This window comes from Eptatretus burgeri, chromosome 9, assembly GCF_056783735.1.
Source record: "Eptatretus burgeri isolate ZD-2024b chromosome 9, Ebu_testis_v1, whole genome shotgun sequence".
In the NCBI taxonomy this organism is placed as follows: Eukaryota; Metazoa; Chordata; class Myxini; order Myxiniformes; family Myxinidae; genus Eptatretus; species Eptatretus burgeri.
Window position 1 is genome coordinate 57,035,490 of NC_140969.1, and position 22,452 is coordinate 57,057,941.

Consider the following 22,452-nt stretch of genomic DNA (forward strand, 5'->3'; position numbering starts at 1 on the left):
GGGTCGAGAGGAGCATCAACTCTGAAAGAGCAAGGGACCCGTTCGCTCCTCCGAAGCGTCGCCGGCCAGGCTCGCCAAAAATGGGCCGCGACGAAGCCAGGCCACCGAGGCCGACCAAGCAGCCGTACAAACTGCTCGTCAAGCCGCCCAAGCGACTGGCGCGTTCGCTACGCACCGGACCGAATGGAGACTCCAGGGGTCGCCAATCCGAAGACCATCGAGTCGCCACCAGGACGGCGAGGTAACCTGCCCGGCCTCTCGGAGCCTTTCGGTCATCCCGGCTCTGAGGAATATTAAAGGCTTACGAGCCCGTGTCTTTTCTTTCTTCGGTTTTTGTATGAAAGTCTGTGGTGCCTTGTCTCTAAGTAGAATTGTGAGTAAGTACGTGCTTGTACATTCCGAATACAACTCGGCTGTAGGCTTTTGCTCGTGTCTTGTCCCCATCCCCCATTGACTGCTTACGTGCCGAGTGTGAAAATAAATGCCCCCCATTGTTGAACGTGAACCTGCTCGTTGCATCCCTTTCCTGTAATGACTGCCATGGCATGTATCGGGAATTAACTGGCTATTAAGGCCGATAAAAGTGATCATTTGGTCCGACGGGATTTGGCGATTTAAAACCGCTCGGCTTCGCACACGAAACGAGCACGCTTAAGCGGCTCGTTTTCGTACAAGTCCCGTCGAGGTATAAACTCCCGGTATTTCTGTCCGCGCGAATAATTAGGTACATCGATAATTCGGCGATCCACCCTGTAATGCGTCGACAGAATAATTGGCTAGTTTATGATGCGTCAAGGCATCCATGACTGGATTTTGGGGTTGGTCCGGAAAGTCACGACTGGATTGCGGCCTTCAGTGGGCGTGCGACCGCGATTTGGCTAGAACGGTCATCCGCACGCCAAACGCGGCGGATCCCCACAACACACACACACACACACACACACACACACACACACACACACACACACACACACACACACACACACACACACACACACACACACGTCTGAATCGAATGATAACAGCAAATGTGAAAACACTTAAAGAGCAATCACAATAAGTGTAAAACACCTTTCAGGCTTATTCAGGCTCAAAATGACTGTGGCTTCTTCTTATTCACACACACACACACACACACACACACACACACACACACACACACACACACACACACACACACACACACACACACACACACACACACAAACACACACACGTCTGAATCGAATGATAACAGCAAATGTGAAAACACTTAAAGAGCAATCACAATAAGTGTAAAACACCTTTCAGGCTTATTCAGGCTCAAAATGACTGTGGCTTCTTCTTATTCACACACACACACACACACACACACACACACACACACACACACACACACACACACACACACACACACACACACACACACACACACACACACACACACACACACACACACAATCTTCCCTGAGATATCACATCTGGGAGAAAATTGATGAATGAATCTCATTAGATCTAAAGAGTATTTTTTTATTATTATATAATTTACAATGTGCCATAAATAACGTGCAAAACAATCACCAGAGTACCAAAAAACAGTTTTTGACATTTTTGTGGGATTTTTTTATCAGGCTTCTGGTGTGAGGAAAGAGCACAATGGAAGTAATGATTACGAGTGATTTTAATTTGCGAGGAACAGTGTGGAAATTCTCGCTCGAGCCCATGTTTGCGCTTTCAACCACAATGAAGATAGTCCCAGGAGGGGGAGTGTGGTGTCAGACCTCTTTTAAAATATGCAGGAGAAGGTGGCGGGAGGAGAGCTTTAAACGACAGCGACCACAACATTTTTTGTGCAAGGTTTCTGGAAAGATTTCGAAAGTTGGGATAGCAGAGCAAGGCTATTAAATTTCAGCAAGGTAAACTTTGAGGGTATGAGGAGAAGGTTAAGTGTGATAGAAAAGGGGAAAGCTCACAGGACAGCGATCAGCTTTACAGAAATGGGCAAACATCAAGGAGCAAATGGTTCACTTACATATTGAGTAAATTCCAACGAGGTGTAAAGTTAGAGGTAGAAACAGATCAATAACATTGTGCAGTTAGGTAATATGTACATCTTTCAGCATTTATCTTCTCTCTATCGATCTATCTCTCCACTGTATCTATCTGTCTTCCATCTATTATATTCTATACGATAAAAAGAGAGTCACGTTTGTCACGGGTAATCTCAGCTACCGCCGCGAGTGGGGAGTTGGTATCCTTGACAAGATGGGGTAGTTCATTGTTCGGTCCATACATTTTGCAACTTGAATGAATAAAAAAAAAAAAAAACACTCACAGGAAATCGTTTTTGACAACCTTTTTGTGCATCACGTTTTTGTGAATTAACGTTTCTACCAATACACACAAAAAAATTGCTCATTCAAGGTGACACATCAATGAACCCGTCGGAGACAGTTACCCTGCTAGTTAGGTATAATACAAGACTCAAGACATACTTGGATCAGTATTAGAGTAAAGAAAGGCAAGTTTATTTTTTTGGAATTTAGCTGGCCACAAAGCCAAAAGCCACCCAAGGGAATGGACTACACAAAGAAAAGTACATATAAATATGGACAGTTTTGTAATGACACCCATGGACTTTTATGACACAGAGTGACATTGAGGACAAGCTCTCATGGTGTTTAAAATACTCCAATGGCTCAGTTTCTCAAACAATCTTTGACAGTCCAGCCTCGCACCAGCCTTCTCGTGGAGGGGTTTTTCTCAATCCATCCATCCATTGGGACCATACTCCACAGAGCGACGATGCTGCAGAAGCAGTTTCATGGGCTATTGGGCACAATGCTGGATGGGTCGCCACTCCGGCACACGTGAAGAATCACTTATAAAAAAATTTTAAAACCCTCCAATCTGAATCCGGATTTGGATCATCACCAAAATGGAATCAATTCTTCATTGTCACACACACAACATGTCTCCCAAGTTTCATCCGAATCCGTCCACAACTTTTTGAGACATCACACTAATATCGTGTTTAGCCCTCTCAATGGGTATGGAAATGAAAAACGAATCACTGGTATCTGAAAACCAGATGCTTTGAGAAGACGCGGCTCATTACCCCGGAAGGCAGCTCATCCAGGAGAAAGAAACTCTGAATCCAAATCTGCTGCTACCTAGTGGTTCAGGTTTTGAAGCCAAATGTGAAGGGTATAACACAAGAAATGCAACAATCCTTGTGTGAGCATGCATGTATGCTCACACATGCAGCAACCTTTGCACCCCTCTGGTCAGCTCACTCCAAATCTGATTCGTACATGCAACACTGGAGAAGCCGTTTTAAATTCAAAACAAAACTCAGTCCTGAGCAATCCCCTTAACACAGGGGGTGGGGAATTAGGTGGAGGGGGGAGGGGTGGAAGAGAGAGAGAGAGAGAGAGAGAGAGAGAGAGAGAGAGAGAGAGAGAGAGAGAGAGAGAGAGAGAGAGAGAGAGAGAGAGAGAGAGAGAGAGAGAGAGAGAGAGAGAGAGAGAGAGAGAGAGACAGAGAGACAGAGAGAGAGAGAGAGAGAGAGAGAGAGAGAGAGAGAGAGAGAGAGAGAGAGAGAGAGAGAGACACAGCGAGAGAGACAGAGAGACAGAGAGAGAGAGAGAGAGAGAGAGAGAGAGAGAGAGAGAGAGAGAGAGAGAGAGAGTGAGGACAGGGTAGAGTGAGGGCAGGGGAGAGAGAGGAGAAAAGGGGAGAGTGAGGACAGTGGCGAGTGAGGACAGTGGAGAGTGAGGACAGTGGAGAGTGAGGACAGTGGAGAGTGAGGGCAGGGGAGAGTGAGGGGAGGGGAGATTGAGGACAGGGGAGAGTGATGACAGGGGAGAGTGAGGGCAGGGGAGAGTGAGGACAGGGTAGAGTGAGGGCAGGGGAGAGTGAGGGCAGGGGAGAGTGAGGACAGTGGAGAGTGAGGGCAGGGGAGAGTGAGGGCAGGGAGAGTGAGGGCAGGGGAGAGTGAGGGCAGGGGAGAGTGAGGACAGGGGAGAGTGAGGGCAGGGGAGAGTGAGGACAGGGGAGAGTGAGGACAGGGGAGAGTGAGGACAGGGGAGAGTGAGGGCAGGAGAGAGTGAGGGCAGGAGAGAGTGAGGGCAGGAGAGAGTGAGGGCAGGGGAGAGTGAGGGCAGGAGAGAGTGAGGGCAGGGGAGAGTGAGGGCAGGAGAGAGTGAGGGCAGGGGAGAGTCAGGGAAGTGGAGAGTGAGGGAAGTGGAGAGTGAGGACAGTGGAGAGTGAGGAGGGGAGAGCGATGGATTCCGGCAGATGTGACGTCCAGTTTGACGTCCTTCTAAGAGAAGGCACACACATTGATGAATCTCCCTGTCTGTGAAACACTGGGATGACAGTTGATAGCGTGGTCGGGATTCAAACACAGGCGAGATTGCTTTGAGGCTGGTGTGCATACTTCCACACCATCCTTGCAGCATTGCACGCACAAGTGAAAACACACACACACACACACACACACACACACACACACACACACACACACACACACACACACACACACACACACACACACACACACAATCTGGCTCAGTTGTTTTCTGTGAAAAATACACAACACCCTTCCTCGCCCTGCCACTGCCGACTGCGGTATTAGGTGCTGCACTAATAATCGTTGATCTATTAGGCTGTCCAAGCTTTCAAAGCCATTTATTGGCAGACACATTTCAAATCCCTGACTGACTGTTGAGCAGCACCTATTTATAGGAAGGAAGGTTAAAGGAATATAACCAAACATTATAACAAAGCCAAGCAGCTGTACTTTGGCTCCAAGACAAAGTACACAGTAAAACAAAGCTTGTCAAACCAATACACATGCACCTCCACCCGAAGGTCAAAGCTCGCATGGTAATGCAAAAGCACATACATCCTAGTATTGCAGTACCAGATTGTATGGTAATCCCATATATGTTTTGTTTTTCGGGACCACTGGCAGGTTTTTGCTTGTGTTTGTGAAGCGCTTTTTTAAAGAGAAAAAGGTTAACCCTTAGAATCCCAGCGGCCATCTTACCAACTGCTATTCAAACCTCCATATTCCCAAGCGGCCGGATTTTTCTCTGGGGAGCCCGGGGAGGGGGAGCTGAAAGTGATTTCAAAGGGTTAAAATAATTTTTTAACACTAACATAGCTAAGCATTGTCATTCGGCACCAAGATCCTTCAAATACCAAACTGGATATATTAAAATCATCAACAAGGAGTGGATCGTTACAATATCACTTCCAAACATGTCTGCCTGTTGTTCCCATATTGGTGAGAATAACCAAAGATATCCCTCAGATTTAATATACATCCTGACTGCCTCAAACTTCAAATATTGAGCTCGAAGTTGATGAGCCCCAAAGGGAAAAGCAAACATTGCCCTATAATGTTTCACTTGATAGAAATGAATGTTTATGCCTCTCATAACTGTTACACTCCTGAACAAGTTTAAAGTATAAAACTTCACGTGGATATTGCACAACTATGGAGTGTGAGTGAGTCCCCTATTTTCCCGTGTATTAAACGCACCCCTGTTTTTCACCCTCAAAATAAATGAATGTATTGATCATATTTAGCTCGCCTGTTCGAAGAACAGAGAGCTATAGCGATACCCCCGGCGTGACCGTGAGCGTGAGCGTGAAAATGTTTAAGTTTTTGGTGCAAGTTATTTAGAAGCTTGCCATTCATTTAATATGTGTACTCGGATGCTGATATTTGGCAGGGAGGTTCCTTTGGTGTATATTATTTCCTTTCTAATGTTTTCATCGACCACACTATTTTTTACTGATTACAATTTACAAATACATATATTGCTTTAAAATTATTTGGATCAAACATCACTGCAATGCTTTATAAAAAATATTATTAGACTAGTCTTTTAAAAACGATAAATGTATAAACAGGCGAGCATTGGGTGGCTTTGACACCAACTCTCTGGTATTTTCTGATCTAGATCTAAATACGTTTGTACATAAACGTTTGTACTTTGTATGGAACAAAGTGACGAAGGTATTAACATGCTTACGTACGTCTGCTTAATTTCGTCAAACAGACTTATTATAATTTTCCAGAAGTTGAAGAGAGAAGAGAAGACACCAAGAAGTTTTAATTTTTCTTTCCTATTTTTTAATATCATAAAGAGGATTTAGTTTTGTTTCTAGAAAAAGGAAGAAAAGGGATTCATTCCGGTATCATACATGTTTCATGTGGATTTGTGGCCCTGAATTGGGCCATTTCAGTTTGATGAAGCTTTTCAGCTAAACCCGAGGAAATCCTTATCAACGCTTTCCTCGTCGAAGACGGTACATAACTCCTTGTCCGAATAAGGGTAAAGCAAGTCCCCGTCACTGTCATCGTCATTTGCAGCCTCCTCCTCCCAAATAATGTCGTCCTCTGTGCCGTCCATGTTGTTGAAGATGCAGCATTTCAGAAATGCTCGCTTGATGATGTCCGACGGTATCTCCTCCCAGACCTCGACGATCCGGCCGCAGATCATCAGAAGGTCGACCTTTCTCATCCTCCCGCTCTTGGTGTTGGTTTTTTTCCCCACTCATTATTCAGTCTGACCAGCAGCGACGTAGCCCATCCTTGAACGGCTTGTTGATGGACACATCAATGGGCTGCAGGAACGATGTCATCCCGCCTGGTATGACGACGAGATCGGTGTTCGTCCGACAGAGTAGCGCTTTGGTGTCATCGGTTGTGTAACAAATGAATGCATCCAGGAAGAGCATGCTCCATCATCGGGAGAGACTGTCATCCAGCCTACTACTCCAGAGCATGTGCACCCAGACCAGGTGTTCTTCTCCTTACTTTGGGTTTAATTGCGTTTTCAGAGCTGCGAGGCTCTACATACGCCACGTACCTAAACTCAGGGTGTCTCCAGGCGTCTCCGGATGTTTCCGAGCTTGGCTTCATTTAATTTTTGCACACGGTTAATAAAACGCTGTACAAACTCTTAACCTGAACCGATTTTCAAAATTTAAACAGTGGAACTGAGCTTAACAGGAGTTCCAACTGCTAAACAAAAGTGTTCATTTGGAATATAATTGAAATTCAGCATTGATCGTTTTTAAGACTGATTTTTTCTGTACCCGTGTATTAACTGCACCCACAACTTTTACCTTTTTTGCCGATGAAAAAATGCTGTTTATACACCGGAAAATATGGTAAAAATATGAAGCACATTTTTGGATCACCTTCATTGTTAAACAATAAGCACTATGTCCAGCCATGCTGGCATAATGGTTAGAGCGCCCGCTCTGAGTCTGGGAGGTTGGTAGCTCCCAACCACAGCCAAGTCATACCAAAGACTCTTAAAATGGTATGTGCTGCTTGCTTGCTTGATTTTCATTATTTTAGGGACAGAGCATTGATTATTGTGCATGGATAGAGCATGGTAAAGAGGAAATTCCTCCCTACTTGCCCAGCTTATTATGAAAAGAAAAGCAACGTCATAACTATGGTGTCCCTGGTACCCAGAACGCCCCGGGAAGGTACGTCTCTTCCCCTAGCTCACTCATTGCCTGTGTTTGCATGAAGTCAAGTCAAGTTTGAATGAATTTGCGTGTGTGTGTGTGTGTGTGTGTTTGTGTGTGTGTGTGTGTGGTGTGTGTGTGATTTACGGTGCAGCTGTTCCATGAGCTTTACACCCTGTCAAAAAATAAAATACAAAAACAACATAAAAAGACATCTATATGTAATGAGCTGAACTTCAAAATGTGTATGTATGTTTCATTACAACCATTTGGTTGGACAGCTGGCCTGAGTCCACCTTCTTCTTCTACTTCTTGTTTGGCTATCATTTAATTGGGGCACGACTCTGCCACTGATGCTGTGCCCCTCTATCAGTACACTGGTACTCATTTTGCTGACCTCGGAAGGATGACAGGATGAGTCAACCCCACCTTGTGTTAATTCAGTGGAAAACGGGGCTCAAACTCAGGCCCTAAGATCCCAAGCCAGCCACCATAACCACTAAGCCAACACCAGGGGGTCCACCCACAAATGGAATATGACTCCATCACTGAAATAAATAAATCATACGTCTGCCATTTCGCTGCTGTGTTAGGCCTGACATATTCAGCAGTGTAATATTCACAATCGCCATGCCTTCCATAAAAGTTTCCTCTTCAGTGTGAAAAAGACCAAAAGCGACTGTTAAAAGCATATTCAAATGTCGATAGGTTGCAGCCCATTGGCGTTACAGGCATTCTGAGGACAGCATTTGTGTAGGCCTCATGCTTCAAGCCTTCCAGCCAATCAGGATCATTCATTCATGGCCTAGTGGAATTGGAATCTATCAAAGCTGCATGTGTGCATGCACATGAGCAATCGCCATGTTTTGGCTTCATTACATAACCAGAGTCGTTTTTTTTCCGAGGCATCGAGCAATCAAGCCAGCGTTCTGTGCCTATACACTGCCCAATTATTTTTTTAATTATAATTTCGGAAGCAAACGAGGCTGTGCTTATACACCAAATGTTTGTGCATTTTGCATTGACGCCTCAGGCACATCAAAGAAATCCCGTCGAATGTTTTGACACGTTCATGTTTCGAATCCTGTCTCGACCCGTTCCCGTTGTCTTACTGCAAAATGATTAATTGGACATAATTGGGTGGTCGCTAGACGACCCTTCGTCTCAGCTTTTCCGTCTGTCTGTTTGTTTGTATGTAATGGACAGCTCTGGAGGCCAGACGAGTCAACCGATTTTGATGAAACTTGACTGGTAGGTTCATATCATGATCTCGTTCTATGCTTTTGAGCACCGTTGCTATGGATTCCACCGTTGCCGAGCAACGGGACTTTGAATTTTTTTTTAAAAAATCCGAAAAATATATTTTTTTTGAAAATCAAAAGTCGGCATTCAGGCTTTTATGCGCACTATAATCAACCTCTTTGTCAAAAAATTTCAGCCCGATCCGTCAAAAACTGCATGACTAGTATGCAATTATATTACTATATGCTTTCACCCCAACGTTTGCATTGGGATTGCCTAACGTAGGGTTAGGGAATCGAACACAAATGATGAATGGACAGTTGCTCGTCATGTTCCTATATGGAACTATGAACGGCAAAAATGCCATCTGATGTGTTCTCTTATCTACATATTTCAAATTCGCCTTAATCTAGCGACCACCCATGTCGCCTACCGGCTTGTCCATAACCTTGTGTGTATTAGAATCCTCTGTGTTGTGTTGAGTTTTGTGCACCCATCATTCTGATGGTGTTACGGTGTGTTATTTCAAAGGAAATCTTTTGAAATCGTGAACTAAAAAAAAATTACCCCCGTGTGGGGGTGATGGTCATCTGTCTATAATACCACAAGTTCTCAATGTTCAGTTATGACCGAAGACTACTGCGCAGTTCTACTGTGCAGCTCGGACTGCGCAGTTTGGTTAAAGATCACTCGGCATTTTGGCGCGCGCACAAAATTATATTTTGAAAATAAATGCCGACGTTTGCATTTCGGGTTTTGAAACTTTTGCACCCTTGGCGTAAAATGTATAAATATAAAAGGCTAAAAATGTGTTTTATATTTATATTTCATTTCTCCTTCCTTCCTTCTTTGTGAATCACATCGGCGTTTTTGGCCATCTTCCAGATCACGTGACGATCAAACGGGAAGGAAATTCAAAAATCTGTCCAGTTAGGTACAAGATAATATTTTTTACTATCATAATCAATAAACAGTTGCCGAATATCTTGTAGAATGGCAGACTAGATAGGTTTTCAAAATGGCGATTTTTATAACTTACGTGACCTCATGACCTTGAACCCGGACAAAAGTTATATCGTTGTGCAACACTCATCGACCTCTACCCACATACTAAGTTTCATCAAGATCGGAAAGAAAAATTGTTGACGGATGGACGTTTGATCCGGCTTTATTACGTCATCTCGGTAGAGATGACCTAAAAATGGCGAATGTTCCAATGACACTTTCATCAACTGCCCAACACCTTTCACCAAAGATAAAGGAGTTCACGTGAGCTTGTTTTTTGTAAAATAAATAAATAAATAACGTGTCATCTAACATGTTTGTATGGAGCATCTAAAATGATGAAATTGTAATTGACGAAAGGAAGAGATTGGGGTGGGTGTGTTGAGTTAAGGAGAGAGGAAGAAGGTAATAGGAATGTGAGATGTGGGAGGAAGTCGACTGAGACGAGTATCAAAGGGGTGTGCATCGAGTTATGCTGGATTTGGGGATAGGGGTTGAGGATCAAAATTCTCCTATATTTGTAGATATCATTAATAAGATGACACCATGGCACTCGGAGCATGTTTCGAATGAACATTAATCAACTATTTCACTCTCAAACAAATGAGAATCAACAAAAGGACAAAGAATTGGTCGCAGTGCAGAAACTCACAAGGAACCTCTTTTGAAAGGAAGATTGGAAAGTTTTTCTTTTTGTTGCTTCTCCATTTTCAATCATGCCAGCAGTTCCAAAACTTTTCAATTAACCCTTGTAATTGCTTTTCCATGTAACCCCACTGAATATAAACACACGCCTCTCGTGGGGTTTGCGAGTAAAATGTGTCCGTTTTTGTGGAATCCATTTTCCTATCACTAGAAATCCCCGCTCTACTTTATGCATTCTGCAGCGAAGTGAAGCACTTGTTAACTGGACGTACTGTGAAGCACCTGTTAACTGGACGTACTGTGAAGCATGCATTTCAGAGTGCTCGCTTGTTATCGATTGCATTTTTCTTGGACTCTGTTTTCACCGTGCCTAACTTGAAACAATTTTGAGAGTTAATTTGCGTGTCAATATCGAAATGGAGTGCACAATTAGATGCAAAATGAACGCCGCTGGTGTGAAACAGTGACACGATGCTGTATTCAACAAACAAAAAAACCACAGTCGTCGTCCTTGTGGAGAAAACATAGCATTCGATATCAACATGATCCATGGAGTCCTTGAGTGCACTCCGGTTTGCACAAGAACAACAATGGAGGACAAAATAAAGTGTCTCACAGATCACTAAATTTGGAATTAATCTGGAACAACCTTCTCGCTGGTTAGTCTGAAACAAAGTAAAAAGGATGGTTCCGATTATAATTCTGATGCACCACACTCTGTTACGGAGCCTTGGCACTGCCAAAACTGTTTCCTGGCAAGGGCTATACTGGGTGGTTTGCTTTTGCCTTCCCAGCACTAGTCATGGCAAGCAATAGCTCGCCTACTCTTTGCAAAGAAAACCATGGGATCTTTAACGCCCACCAACCAATGCTGACAGATGGGACTCCCAGTTTAACATCCACACCAGGGATGACACACTCACTGATGAATCTTCTTGCCTGTGAAACAGCAGGATGACAGTTTATAACTGGGTTGAGATTCAACCCAGGATAGAAAGCTTAGAGGTGATTGTGTATACCTCCAAGTCATCCTTGCAGCCCAAAAAGATGGTACCACACCTTTTTATAATCTATAGGTGCTCAGGGTCATGGAAGGAGAGAACTGTAGGGGGAAAAGGATCAACGGAATGAAAGTAGTATGGAGGGCAAACAGGATATGAATGCATGGATGCATCACAGCACGGGAGGAGTCACATGTGAAAGGGGGGGGGGAGGGTCTCAACAGGTGCAGGAAAGATTCAGACGTAGAAATGAGAAAGACCGAGAGATGGCAGTGGAGAGCAAACATTAAACATAGACTGGGGAGAGAACAAGGTAAGAGTTTCTGGGCGAAAACAATGACATCACTTTTCTCTTCGTTACTAGGTCCTGAGGTGCGACTCGTGTCAAGTCCGGATAAGTGAAAATGAGTTGTATGTGTGAATCAGGCATTCGGAAAAGAGATGTCATGAACACAATAGAAATACTAGAAGGGCATTCAGTGGAGCGCATAACTCCACCATGTAATGCCCGATCTACAAGAACATATCGGGCCCAATAAATTTTTGAAATATCATGCTATACGGTACTGTATCGTTTGTGGCCCTATATCTCAAAGGTGAGGAATCACTTTAAAAATTAAATAATTTTTGTATCCAGATCCGGATTCGGATCTTCACCAAAATAAAATCAATTTGTCCTTGCGACACACCCAAAGTGTCCACCAAGTTTTGCCCTAATCCGTCCCAACTTTTTGAGATATAGTGCTATATATATCGGTTTTGCACTATTTCTCAATGGTGAAGCATCACTTAAAAATTATCAGATCCGGTTCTGGATCTTCAACAAAATTTAATCATTTCTTCATTGTCACACCGTCAACGTGTCCACCAAGTTTCATCCGAATCCGTCCACAATTTTTTGAGATATCGTGCTATATATCGTTTTTGGCCCTATCTCACAATGGTGAGTAATCACTTTTAAAATTCTAGTAGTCGGATCCGGATCGGGGTCTTCACCAAAATCTAAACATTTCGTCCATGTCACACACCCAACTTGCCCACCCAACCTGTCTACAGACAGACAAACAGACAGAAAAGGGTGAAAACATAAACTCCTTCACCTTAGTAGGTAGCAGAGGTAATAATTAGAAGCATAGGAATGAGAATTTTAAGAGGATGGAGGTTAGCATGATGCCATCGAAGCACTTTGTGCACATTCTCACTTCCCTTCAATCCATCCTGAGCCTCTTCCTTACTCCACAGCTCATGCATGATTTATGCAAAATAAATTGTAAGTGGAATGTAAATCAGTGATAGAATGGGAACAGTAGGAGATGATGAAGTGGGCAGACTGGGGTTGAGCCGAATAAAGATAGCGTCTATTACGAAAAGAAGTGTCCGTCCGTCCGTCTGTGATTCTGTCACGCCTACGATAACAACCAGGTGAGCTAAAAATTGGACCGTTGGAAAGTTAATAATCGATTTACTTGGCTTGAAAGCTAAAAAATTGATTGACTTGGAACAAAAATTTGTATCTCTTGAAACATATTGATGCCCGTTTGAAAAGCCCTTCTTTCTGGCAATGATGAAGAAGAATCTGAGTTACGAGCTTAATGCAGTCGGTCCAACGGTAACATTTTTATGATTCTACGACAGCAGGAATCCTTTGGAATAACGTGACAGACACTGGAGGAGTACACAAAATTATATGTAGTAATACTTAGGAAAGCAAAAGAAAATATATATCATAGTACTTGGAAAGAAACACAGACAACACCAACCACAGCCACCACGACAGCAACAACTACAACAACGTTTTATGAAAGATCCATTTTTCATGTGTTTCACTTCATTTTACATCCGGATTGAGATTCACAGATACACATGCAAGATGTTTGTGAAGTACAACATGCTGCCTTTTGATTAAACCCATCAGTGAAGCAATGGCTAGGCATGTCTGGTATTAACAGAAACCGAATCATACTTTCATTGTTATGTGACTTACAACTTCAGAATTTACTTTTGATAATTTGCTACTTGGCTGTAACTGAGTTTTGTGGCACTTTGTTTAAAAAAAAAAGGGATTTGAAACGCCTACGACCTTTTTCCGCTTGAAAGTGCCTGATTCCATGAGATCTCAGAAGCGAAGCAGAGTCGAGCCAGGTCATTACTTATATGAAAGACTTCGATGGAAGACAGTGTTGCTGGCTGAAGAACAGTAGGATATCTCAGTTGGAAGCCAGCTCACATCTTAGCTGTCTAGTTATGGATTTGTTTCCATGGTGCTTTTAATCCGACTAAAACACTGTTCTGATGAAGTGCTAGCAGGGGGTAGGAGGGTTGCTGTATCTTAGAGCATGTTTTCCTTCAGCTGGGGAATGCAAAGCCCACCATGACATCTGTATTTAGTTCATGGACATTGAAGATAACTTGGGGATAAATTCCCTCTGGAGAGAATAATTGGGATTTCTAAGTTCATCATTAACGAATATGGATATTAAGTTAATGGTGAGATATAATCATAATTCAATTAGTAGATAAAGTTAATCGGGAAAGTATACGGCGTGGATCAAATGGCATCCTCGTGTCCAAGCTTTCACGTACAGTCGTGGTGAAAAATATTGGCACCCTTGCACTTTTTTCAAATAACTCACAATTGTCTCCAAAACTAAGTTGAAATTCACAAAAGTATTTGGTCTCCACAATTCTTTATTTCACTGTTAATATTACCGAACCTTTGTTTTTGATTCTGAACTTGGTATATCCTTTTAAATCAGGAAATAAAAAAGAAATGGCATTGAAAAATTTATTGACACCCAAGATTTATTTGGTAGCACAGCCTTTGGACAAAATAACTGCTTTCAAGCACTTCCTACAGCCATGAATGAGCTTCCTACATCTCTCCACTGGCAGTTTGGCCCACTCTTCTTGTGCAAACTGCTCCAGTTCTCCCAGGTTTGAAGGGTGCCTTCTCCCAACTGCTGTTTTCAGATCTCACCACAGGTGTTCAATGGGATTTAGATCTGGACTCATTGCTGGCCACTTCAGAACAGTCCAGCGTTTTGTCTTGAACCATTCCTGGGTGCTTTTTGAAGTGTGTTTGGGGTCATTGTCCTGCTGCAAGACCCATGACCTTCGACGGAGACCCAGATTTCTGATACTGGGTTGAACATTGCACTCCAAAAAGTCTTGGTAATCTCCTGATTTCATGATGCCATGCACACAAACAAGGCACCCAGTGCCAGAGGCAGGACAGCAACCCCAGTAAATCACTGAACCTCCTCCATCTTTGACTGTAGGGAAGGTGTTCTTTTCTTTGAAGGCTTCATTTTGTTTTCTGTAAACATAGAAATGTGTTTTACCAAAAAGCTCTAATTTGGTCTGATCTGTCCACAGGACATTCTCCCAGAAGGATTTTGGCTCATTCAGGTGTGTTTTGGCAACACACAACACGCATTCAGTTGAGCTTTCTCATGTCTCTCTCTTAGCAGTGAGGTCCTCCTGGGTCTCCAACCATAGAATCCCTTTCATTGAGTTGGCGACGGATGGTGCGAGTTGAAACTGTCGAACCTTGTGTCTGAAGCTCAGCTTGAATCAGTTTGGCAGTTGATCGAGGTGTTTTCTTTTCCATTCGAACAATCCTTCGCTGCAATCTTCGATCAAGTTTTCTCCTGTGGCCACGTCCAGGGAGGATGGCTACACTGCAATGGGCCTTAAACTTCATGATAACATTGTGTACGGTGGACACAGGAACATCGAGGTCTCTGGAGATGGACTTGTCGCCTTGAGATTGTCCATGCTTGGATACAATCTTGTGTCTGACTTCCTCTGCCAATTCTCTGTTTTTCTCTTTCGTCCATGCTCATTGAGGTATACACAGTGACACAAAACAGCAGAATGACTCCTTTTCTCTCTTCAAACTGGTTGAATGAGTGATTTTTATATTGCAGGCACCTGCATCTCACCACAGGTGAATTCAATTCCAAAGTAAAGGAGAATCACCTGCTTGAAATCTAATTCTTTCTAACAACTTCTAAAAGGTGCCAATAATATTGTGCAGGCCATTTTAGGATTTCTGTGTGGAATAAGCTAAGAATTAGTAATTTTTTTCCAGCTTTTTTGTTTTGTTCCACTGCAAACCAAAGAAATACAGGTGTGTATACAAAAATATAGATTTTTATTACAACAATTTTCTGGAAGAAATGGGGCATTTTTTGAAAAAAGTGCAAGGGTGCCAATATTTTTGGCCTTGACTGTATCCTTGAAAAAGATGTATTGGCTCAACAATGGTCAATTCTGTGCTCTAGAACAAACAGCCTCACACATTGAAGGAATAAAAGCAATGCTTCAACTTCCAATTGGTGCCTCTCTCGAGAATATTTATCCAGATAATACACTATAAGAATAACAGGCACGGAATGCTTTTAATTATTTTTGGCCAATATACAACAAGAGACATAAAATGAACATACAATAAACTGGTTAAGTCAAGTAGTTTGTAATTTGTGTCGATCAACCTTGGTTCAATTTTCCCGGAGACCTGAATGACTTGAATTTGAATGTAAAATTTCTGGGAATGGCTTACCAGAGATGATTTCGACAGAGGATGAGGCTAAAAGCAATACTTACTATTATTTGGATTTCATGTGTAATGAAGGCAGAACATTAATCCATCCGGTAGTTTGATCCTTGAGAGGAGACCCTTACAATTAAGGTATGCATTTCATGGAGAAGGACAAGCATTGCACTCAAGTTTTCATCCACAAGAGCCGTCGGATGGTGGACATCATAATAAATAAGAGCAAGAATTGCTTTGCAATATATGTCCCCTACCAATGTGATATCTTCTAATCCCAAAAAGGGCATAACTCTGTGAAAAATTGACGAAATGCCCTGAAACTCAAACTCATTCTGTAACTTCTTATAATAAAATCATGTACCAAGTTTCAGTTGAATATGTTAACGGTATTGGAAAAAGTCTGAAAAACCACAGACAGACAGACTGACGGACGGAGAACGAACCTTTAGTCCCATCGGGTGAAACCGGCAGGGACTAATATATCCCACAGAGACGTAAGAACTGAGCAAATCCCTGCAACTCCTCAAATTGGGATTACTGTGGCGAAGAGTTTAAAATAGTGAGGGTGAAATGAAATCATGATGTCAGCATGATGAGGTGTTGGCTTAGCATTCAGCAGCGATGCATCACTCAGTTATTCGAGAGGGTGGCAAAAAGTTTTCCCACAGGGAAACTCAACACAGAAATTGTCTTTTTTTCAGTCATTTCCAGGAAGTGTCAAAAATGTTACCGGCAGTGAGTCAGTTTACTGACGCCATTATAATAAGTTGCAGTTTGGACTGAAACTTTTTTGAAAAGGGAAGGAATGTTTTATCATGCATATAATATTTTAACAATGGGTGTGTATCATGATCCTTCGTATAAAAGTGACTGAGTGTGGTGTTTGCTTAGTGGTTAGGGTGGTGGCTTGAGATCCTAGGATCCTGAGTTCAAGCCCCGTTGGCCACTGAATTAATACACCAGGGGGTTGACCCAGCCTGTCATTCTTCCAAGGTCAGCAAAATGAGTACCAGTATGTACTGGTAGATGGGCACTGCATCAGCGACAGAGTCACGCTTCCAAGAAATGATGGCTCCCCCGGCAGCTAAGCTGCCATACGCAAGAAGAAGTATAAAAGTGACTGTAAAACTTATTCTGAGCCATATTATGAAATAATCCCATGTAATTCTTTATTCTCGATGGAAGTGGTGGAGATCCAGTCGTGATTCACTTTTATCAGTGTTACTTAAGGAAAGTCGTGCAATGCTCCCAAAGCATGTGATGCAAAGACACTGAAACAAAATCAATTGCAAAGCAATCCATTTCCCATGTACTTATAGAATAAACAGAAAATTCTACAAGTACCGATGTGCCATGTAGCAACTTTGGGGTTTGGAGGGGGAGTTCGACATTCAAATACAAAGCTGATGCAAAGGATTGAGAAAAAGAAGGAAAGCGGTTAGCATTAGGGAGAAAAGGAAATACAAAAGAGTTTGTGGGTATCTAGGAGGAAAAGGGGAATCTATGGGATAGGGCAAAGGATGCAAGGGTTTAGGGGAGGTGTGGGTCGCCAAGACTTTTCCATTTTTTGTACGTAATATTGTGAGCCGACGTAATTTCCAACCAAGTCTAATTTAATCAAGTCTCCATTGCCAAGGTCCCAGCAATACATCTTACTGTTGTGAACGATACCATAGCAGGTGTTAAGTAGAGATGTTAGCAGACAGCAGAGCCAGTTTAATGATTACTATTTGAACAAAGCTGAATGTTAACTCACTCGCACACAAACCAAGTACTTAGTATTTTAATTGGAGCAGGCAAACTGCATAATTGCACAACCAAAAAATTTACTCACCTACAATGGATGATTATTGTTATTTGTTGTTGTTGTTCATCAATGGTCATGCAAAAATTTCGGTTTTTGACCCATTACACAGCTTCTCAAATTTCCAACACGACGTTGCAGAGGAAGTGCACTTACCCTTTAGCTTTCGAGTACGAGTCCATACAACCATTTTCAAGAAAGAATCGAGCACTTCAAGCGCAGTTGAATTTGAATGCACATCGAGTGTTATCACAGGTTTACAAGTGCAGATCCAGCTAATCTGGCCTCAAACACATCCATTATGAACTGTACATGCGGCAAGCTTCGTAAGGAATGGAAAATTTTTGTGATATGGGTGCAAATGTAAATCACTTTTGTTCGAAAACAATGTCTGAGATTTACTATACCCAATGAGATTGTGTCCTCATCCTTCTGCAATTTCCTGTCCTTGTGCTGTGATGCATCTGTTTGTTGTCATCCCACTGTTTTGGCTTATCACTATTGTATGTGTTGATCCTTCACCCCTGGTAATTCTGCCCTTCCATGAGCCACAATAAGCTGCATTCGTAAAGCCAAAAGCATGAAGCTCAGCCAGGCAGCAATGTATGTGGAGAAACTGATAGGTAATACGAAAATAGTCGTGACCACCACACAATGACTTGGCTGCTTGTAAAATCCCAGGACTGCAGCCTTTTCGGATAGTGGTGGATTGCTATTCCCCCTTGTGCTGAGCAGGCTATGTGGAAAACATCCCCGTTGGGATTGTGTAACCCACAATGTGAAAAGGACCATTGCTGGACTAGTGAGGCATGTCAGGGTCTGAGCACACTCACCTCTGAAAAACAAGGCGGATAACATGTCCAGGGCTTGCCTCAACCACCCAGCTGCAGTCAAGTGAGTCTTTATATGGGCCCGGCCAACCAGGAGACAGGATGGTGCCGGCTTGGGCTGTGAGGTGTCCTCCACAGGGAGCTGAACAACAAACAAGCAAGCAAACCTTTATATTCTAATGGATGGCCAGAGCCACCGAGGTGGTATACTTACTTACAAATTATTCAAGTAGCCAATCACATTGCCATTAAGGATGTGCAGGACATTTGCTCACCTGTCAGGCAGTTAGTGAGTAAATAAATATCGTTTGATGTACTGTATGTAAGGACAAGCACACCTCTTTAAAGGATGGCCCACACTTTGCCAGCATCTCATTATCTTCCAAGCCAATGCAAGTGAAGGTGTTAAACATGAATTTTCATCATGGTGGCTGTAACCCTTATCAAAAAACTGTGTGCTCTTTGCATACTATTCTTTCCATCTGCACCAACACAGCAATCTCCTGTTGCCGACTCAATGGCGACAAATCATAGTTCATATCTGTTGAAAGCAGGAGCACCATCATGGGAGTTTTTGGTCATAGATGGTCCTCATTTCCGTTTATCACCAGCACAGGAACAACCGTGCATTATTGTAATTGCCTTCTCTGATAATGTCATGATCTGAGGCTACAGCACCAAATCAAGCTCCCCACTGCTCCGTTTGGTATGATAGCATAGCACGATGCTAGTGGGCCATGCATTTGGTTTAAATTTATAACTCATGGCTGGGTTGGTGATGGGGGAATGTGGGGTAAAAATACAAATATTAAACTCAGTGGGATTCTGTCTCAGTTTATCTCGGTTCAGAAAACGACTATCTTTGCTTGGAAAACTAATAGTGGGGCAACTTAGCATAACAATTGTGCATTTTGTGAGGAAAGCACCAAATTTGGCACACTAGTAATAGCCTATCATATTATGAACAGATTTGGATATTGGGCCATCTCAAAATTTTTCATGGCAGTGGAAAATGTCTGCCACAGCCATCAGCGGCTGAATTTGAAATGGCCCAATACACAAATCTGTTCATAATACGATCGGCTACTAGTGTGCCAAATTTGGTGCTTTCCTCAAAAAATGCACAATTGTTATGCTATATTTAGCTAAGTTGCCCCACAATAATGGCTTATGAGAAGTGTCACGAGTTTATGAAGTCGATGGCACGCCATCACAAATCCCCACATATCCCACCTAAAGCAAATGGCAAAAAGGTTCCACCAGGAATGACCTAATATTAAATTTCGAGGTAATATCACAGGGGTCAAAACTGAAAAAAGTTAAGTCCCTACCCTTTGGGGCATGAAACAGGCATCAAATACAAAATATCATTACGTATTTAATTACGTGCGTCCCCCAATGTAGAGTGCATCTATAAAATTTTGTTAAAAATGTTTACAAACGTGCCAGAAACAATACCGCCCTCTCACCTTCTTGCCATGTGTTGATCGTAACTACTAAGTTTGGTGAATTTCTGCACAGCCATTGAGGAGAAGATAGTGTGACAGACAGGGAGACAGACAGACAGGATTGCAATATTTCCCCATTTTTTTCTCCAAAAAGCATGGGGTTAACAAGTGCATTAATCTATTCTGCTTTTTACATTTCGTCTTTCATGAAAGGATATCAAAGAGCAACGCGAGATTGATTTTTTGCTAAGAGTGGTTTGGCCTTGTTATTTTTTCTGGAGAATAAAAATTAGGATTTTGTTTTTTTAACACCAATTGTTTGGCAACATGTGTACGGGTAAAGCACTCACAGTGGACCAACTAACTGTTTCAATAGCCAGCATTCGCTCTGTTGGGTATCCCTCATTCTCAGCAAGATCATGCACTGGTGATAAACGAGGTCTTAGGGAGAACAGGTATGATATCATTCATTCTCACCAGCAATCTGATGCACGGCTACCTGTCAGGCAGTTAGAGGAAATACACACCATGTGATGCACGTCGGGACAAGCTCACTTCTTCAAAGTATGGCCCACACTTTGCCGGCATCTTATTCCATAAAAGCCAAGGCAAGTGAAGGCATTTAAGATGTATTTTGCCACTGAAGCCAAGACAAGTGAACATACTCACCCTCTCAATGCCACTGAGATTTTAAATAATTATATTCATTACAGCAATGAACAGAGAATGACAGTTGGTTTCAGACAATGAAGTGTATGTCTCGACTAAATGTTTTACCTCTGATCGAGCTCTACACACATTACATTTCAAGAATGCCAAGCAATCTGTATCCTCTAATTGAATGCCTGAATAGGATGGGGGTGTTGGGCAGGTTCATTTAAAAGCCACCAAGTTAAGGGTGTTATGGCAGTTTATTTAATTATCATGTGGCTCAAAGATATAAGGGGAGTACAAAAAGTCCTACAAATGAATTATCTCAATGGTCCAAGACACTTCAGTGTGTATTTTGTTTTTTTAGGTATAATTTAGATAAAATATAAGGTTGGAAGGATAGCTTAGAGGAGCTGTCTAGGATGTGCTGGAATATTGACCCAGTTATAACTTATAAACTGTCATCCTAGTGTTTCACATATATGGCAATGCATTACTGCATGCACGTTTTCAATCAAAAGGACATCAAGTTGCAGGATAGTCTGAGAATACTGGTAGTTGCTGGACCTGAAAGATCCTGCAGTGTCTTACTCGTGGAGTCAGGGTGTCAACAGCGGCACCCTGAATAAACTACGAAATCAGCTTCAGTCAAATGGCAGAGCTGGCCAGCAGGTTCCAGAAAGACGTAGGCCAAAAATGCCATAACTGCGGCATTTAAGTTGATACTGACACTTGTGTAATATTATCCCAGTCGTGTTTTTAGCCACGTCTCGCGCAGCGAACACTGGCTCTAAGAGAGCTCCGCATTGTTCTTCTTCTTCCTCCTCTTCTTCTTCTTCTTCTTCTTCTTCTTCTTCTTCTTCTTCTTCTTCTTCTTCTTCTTCTTCTTGTGAAGACAAAACCTTAAGGACGTTCTCCATACTCAAACCCCAACTCCATACTCAAATCTCATTCCCCAACTCCATACTCAAACCTCTTTTATATAGAGGATCCGGATCTCCTGAAATACTCAACACCTGTACACATCCTCGCATTGAGGGTGCCTTTTGAGAGCGTCTATCACAAACTTTTAAATATATTTGGACATTTGCTTTTAAGTTTCGAAAAGTTCACGTTACTATTTAAAGATTATTCCATTTAATGTGTTGTAATTTCGTAAATACACGATTTTCTCGTCATGAAGAGGAGCCTCCATGACGGGTCTCGCTATTGGCTCCATCAAGGCACGTGACGAAATATCGGACGTTGTTGTTATTGTTATTGTGATCAAAATGCTGTTTCGACTTTCTGTAATTAATTTTTAGCCGCGTTGCGAATGCTGGCTCTAAGAGAGCTCCGCATTGTTGTTGTTGTTGTTGTTGTTGTTGTTCTTCTTCTTCTTCTTCTTCTTCTTCTTCTGGTGAAGACAAAACCTTTAGGACGCGGCTCTTGGACACATTTGTCCTTGTTATCCATCGACTGAGGCATATGGAAAAACAAAGCAACAAACAGAGGAGTCACACAATGACCTTTTGGAGAAGGTACAGGCATGAGATCATTAAAAGTGAGCAGATATAGACAGGATAAAAGTACATCACACAACCCCATCTTTAGTTGAAAAAAGAAATTGTCCATACTTTACTTTGGGAGATATTAAAAGGCATTCATAAGGTTAACGGGCTTTATTTCATTCATAATCATCAGCCTGTTTGAAACTACTGCAGGATGAAAGACTCCATAAATTCACACTGGGGGTACTGGCATGGTGTCATTCTTGCCAAGTTAATGTTGGCATGAAAGTTATGGCAGG

General features: G+C 42.4%; 1 protein-coding gene across 38 annotated transcripts in view; it reads right to left on the minus strand.

The window, feature by feature from the left end:
- Nucleotides 1-22,452, minus strand: part of LOC147020161 (CUB and sushi domain-containing protein 3-like) — a 1,491,173-nt gene that overhangs the window by 550,505 nt on the left and 918,216 nt on the right. For all 38 annotated transcript variants that reach the window (XR_015061662.1, XM_085895237.1, XM_085895221.1 and 35 more), the window contains one exon: nucleotides 18,568-18,706. Coding sequence is in view for 37 of the 38 variants with exons in the window: in XM_085895237.1 (XP_085751363.1) it covers nucleotides 18,568-18,706 (139 nt within the window). In the remaining variant the exon portion in view is untranslated. The remainder of the gene's footprint in view (nucleotides 1-18,567; nucleotides 18,707-22,452) is intronic.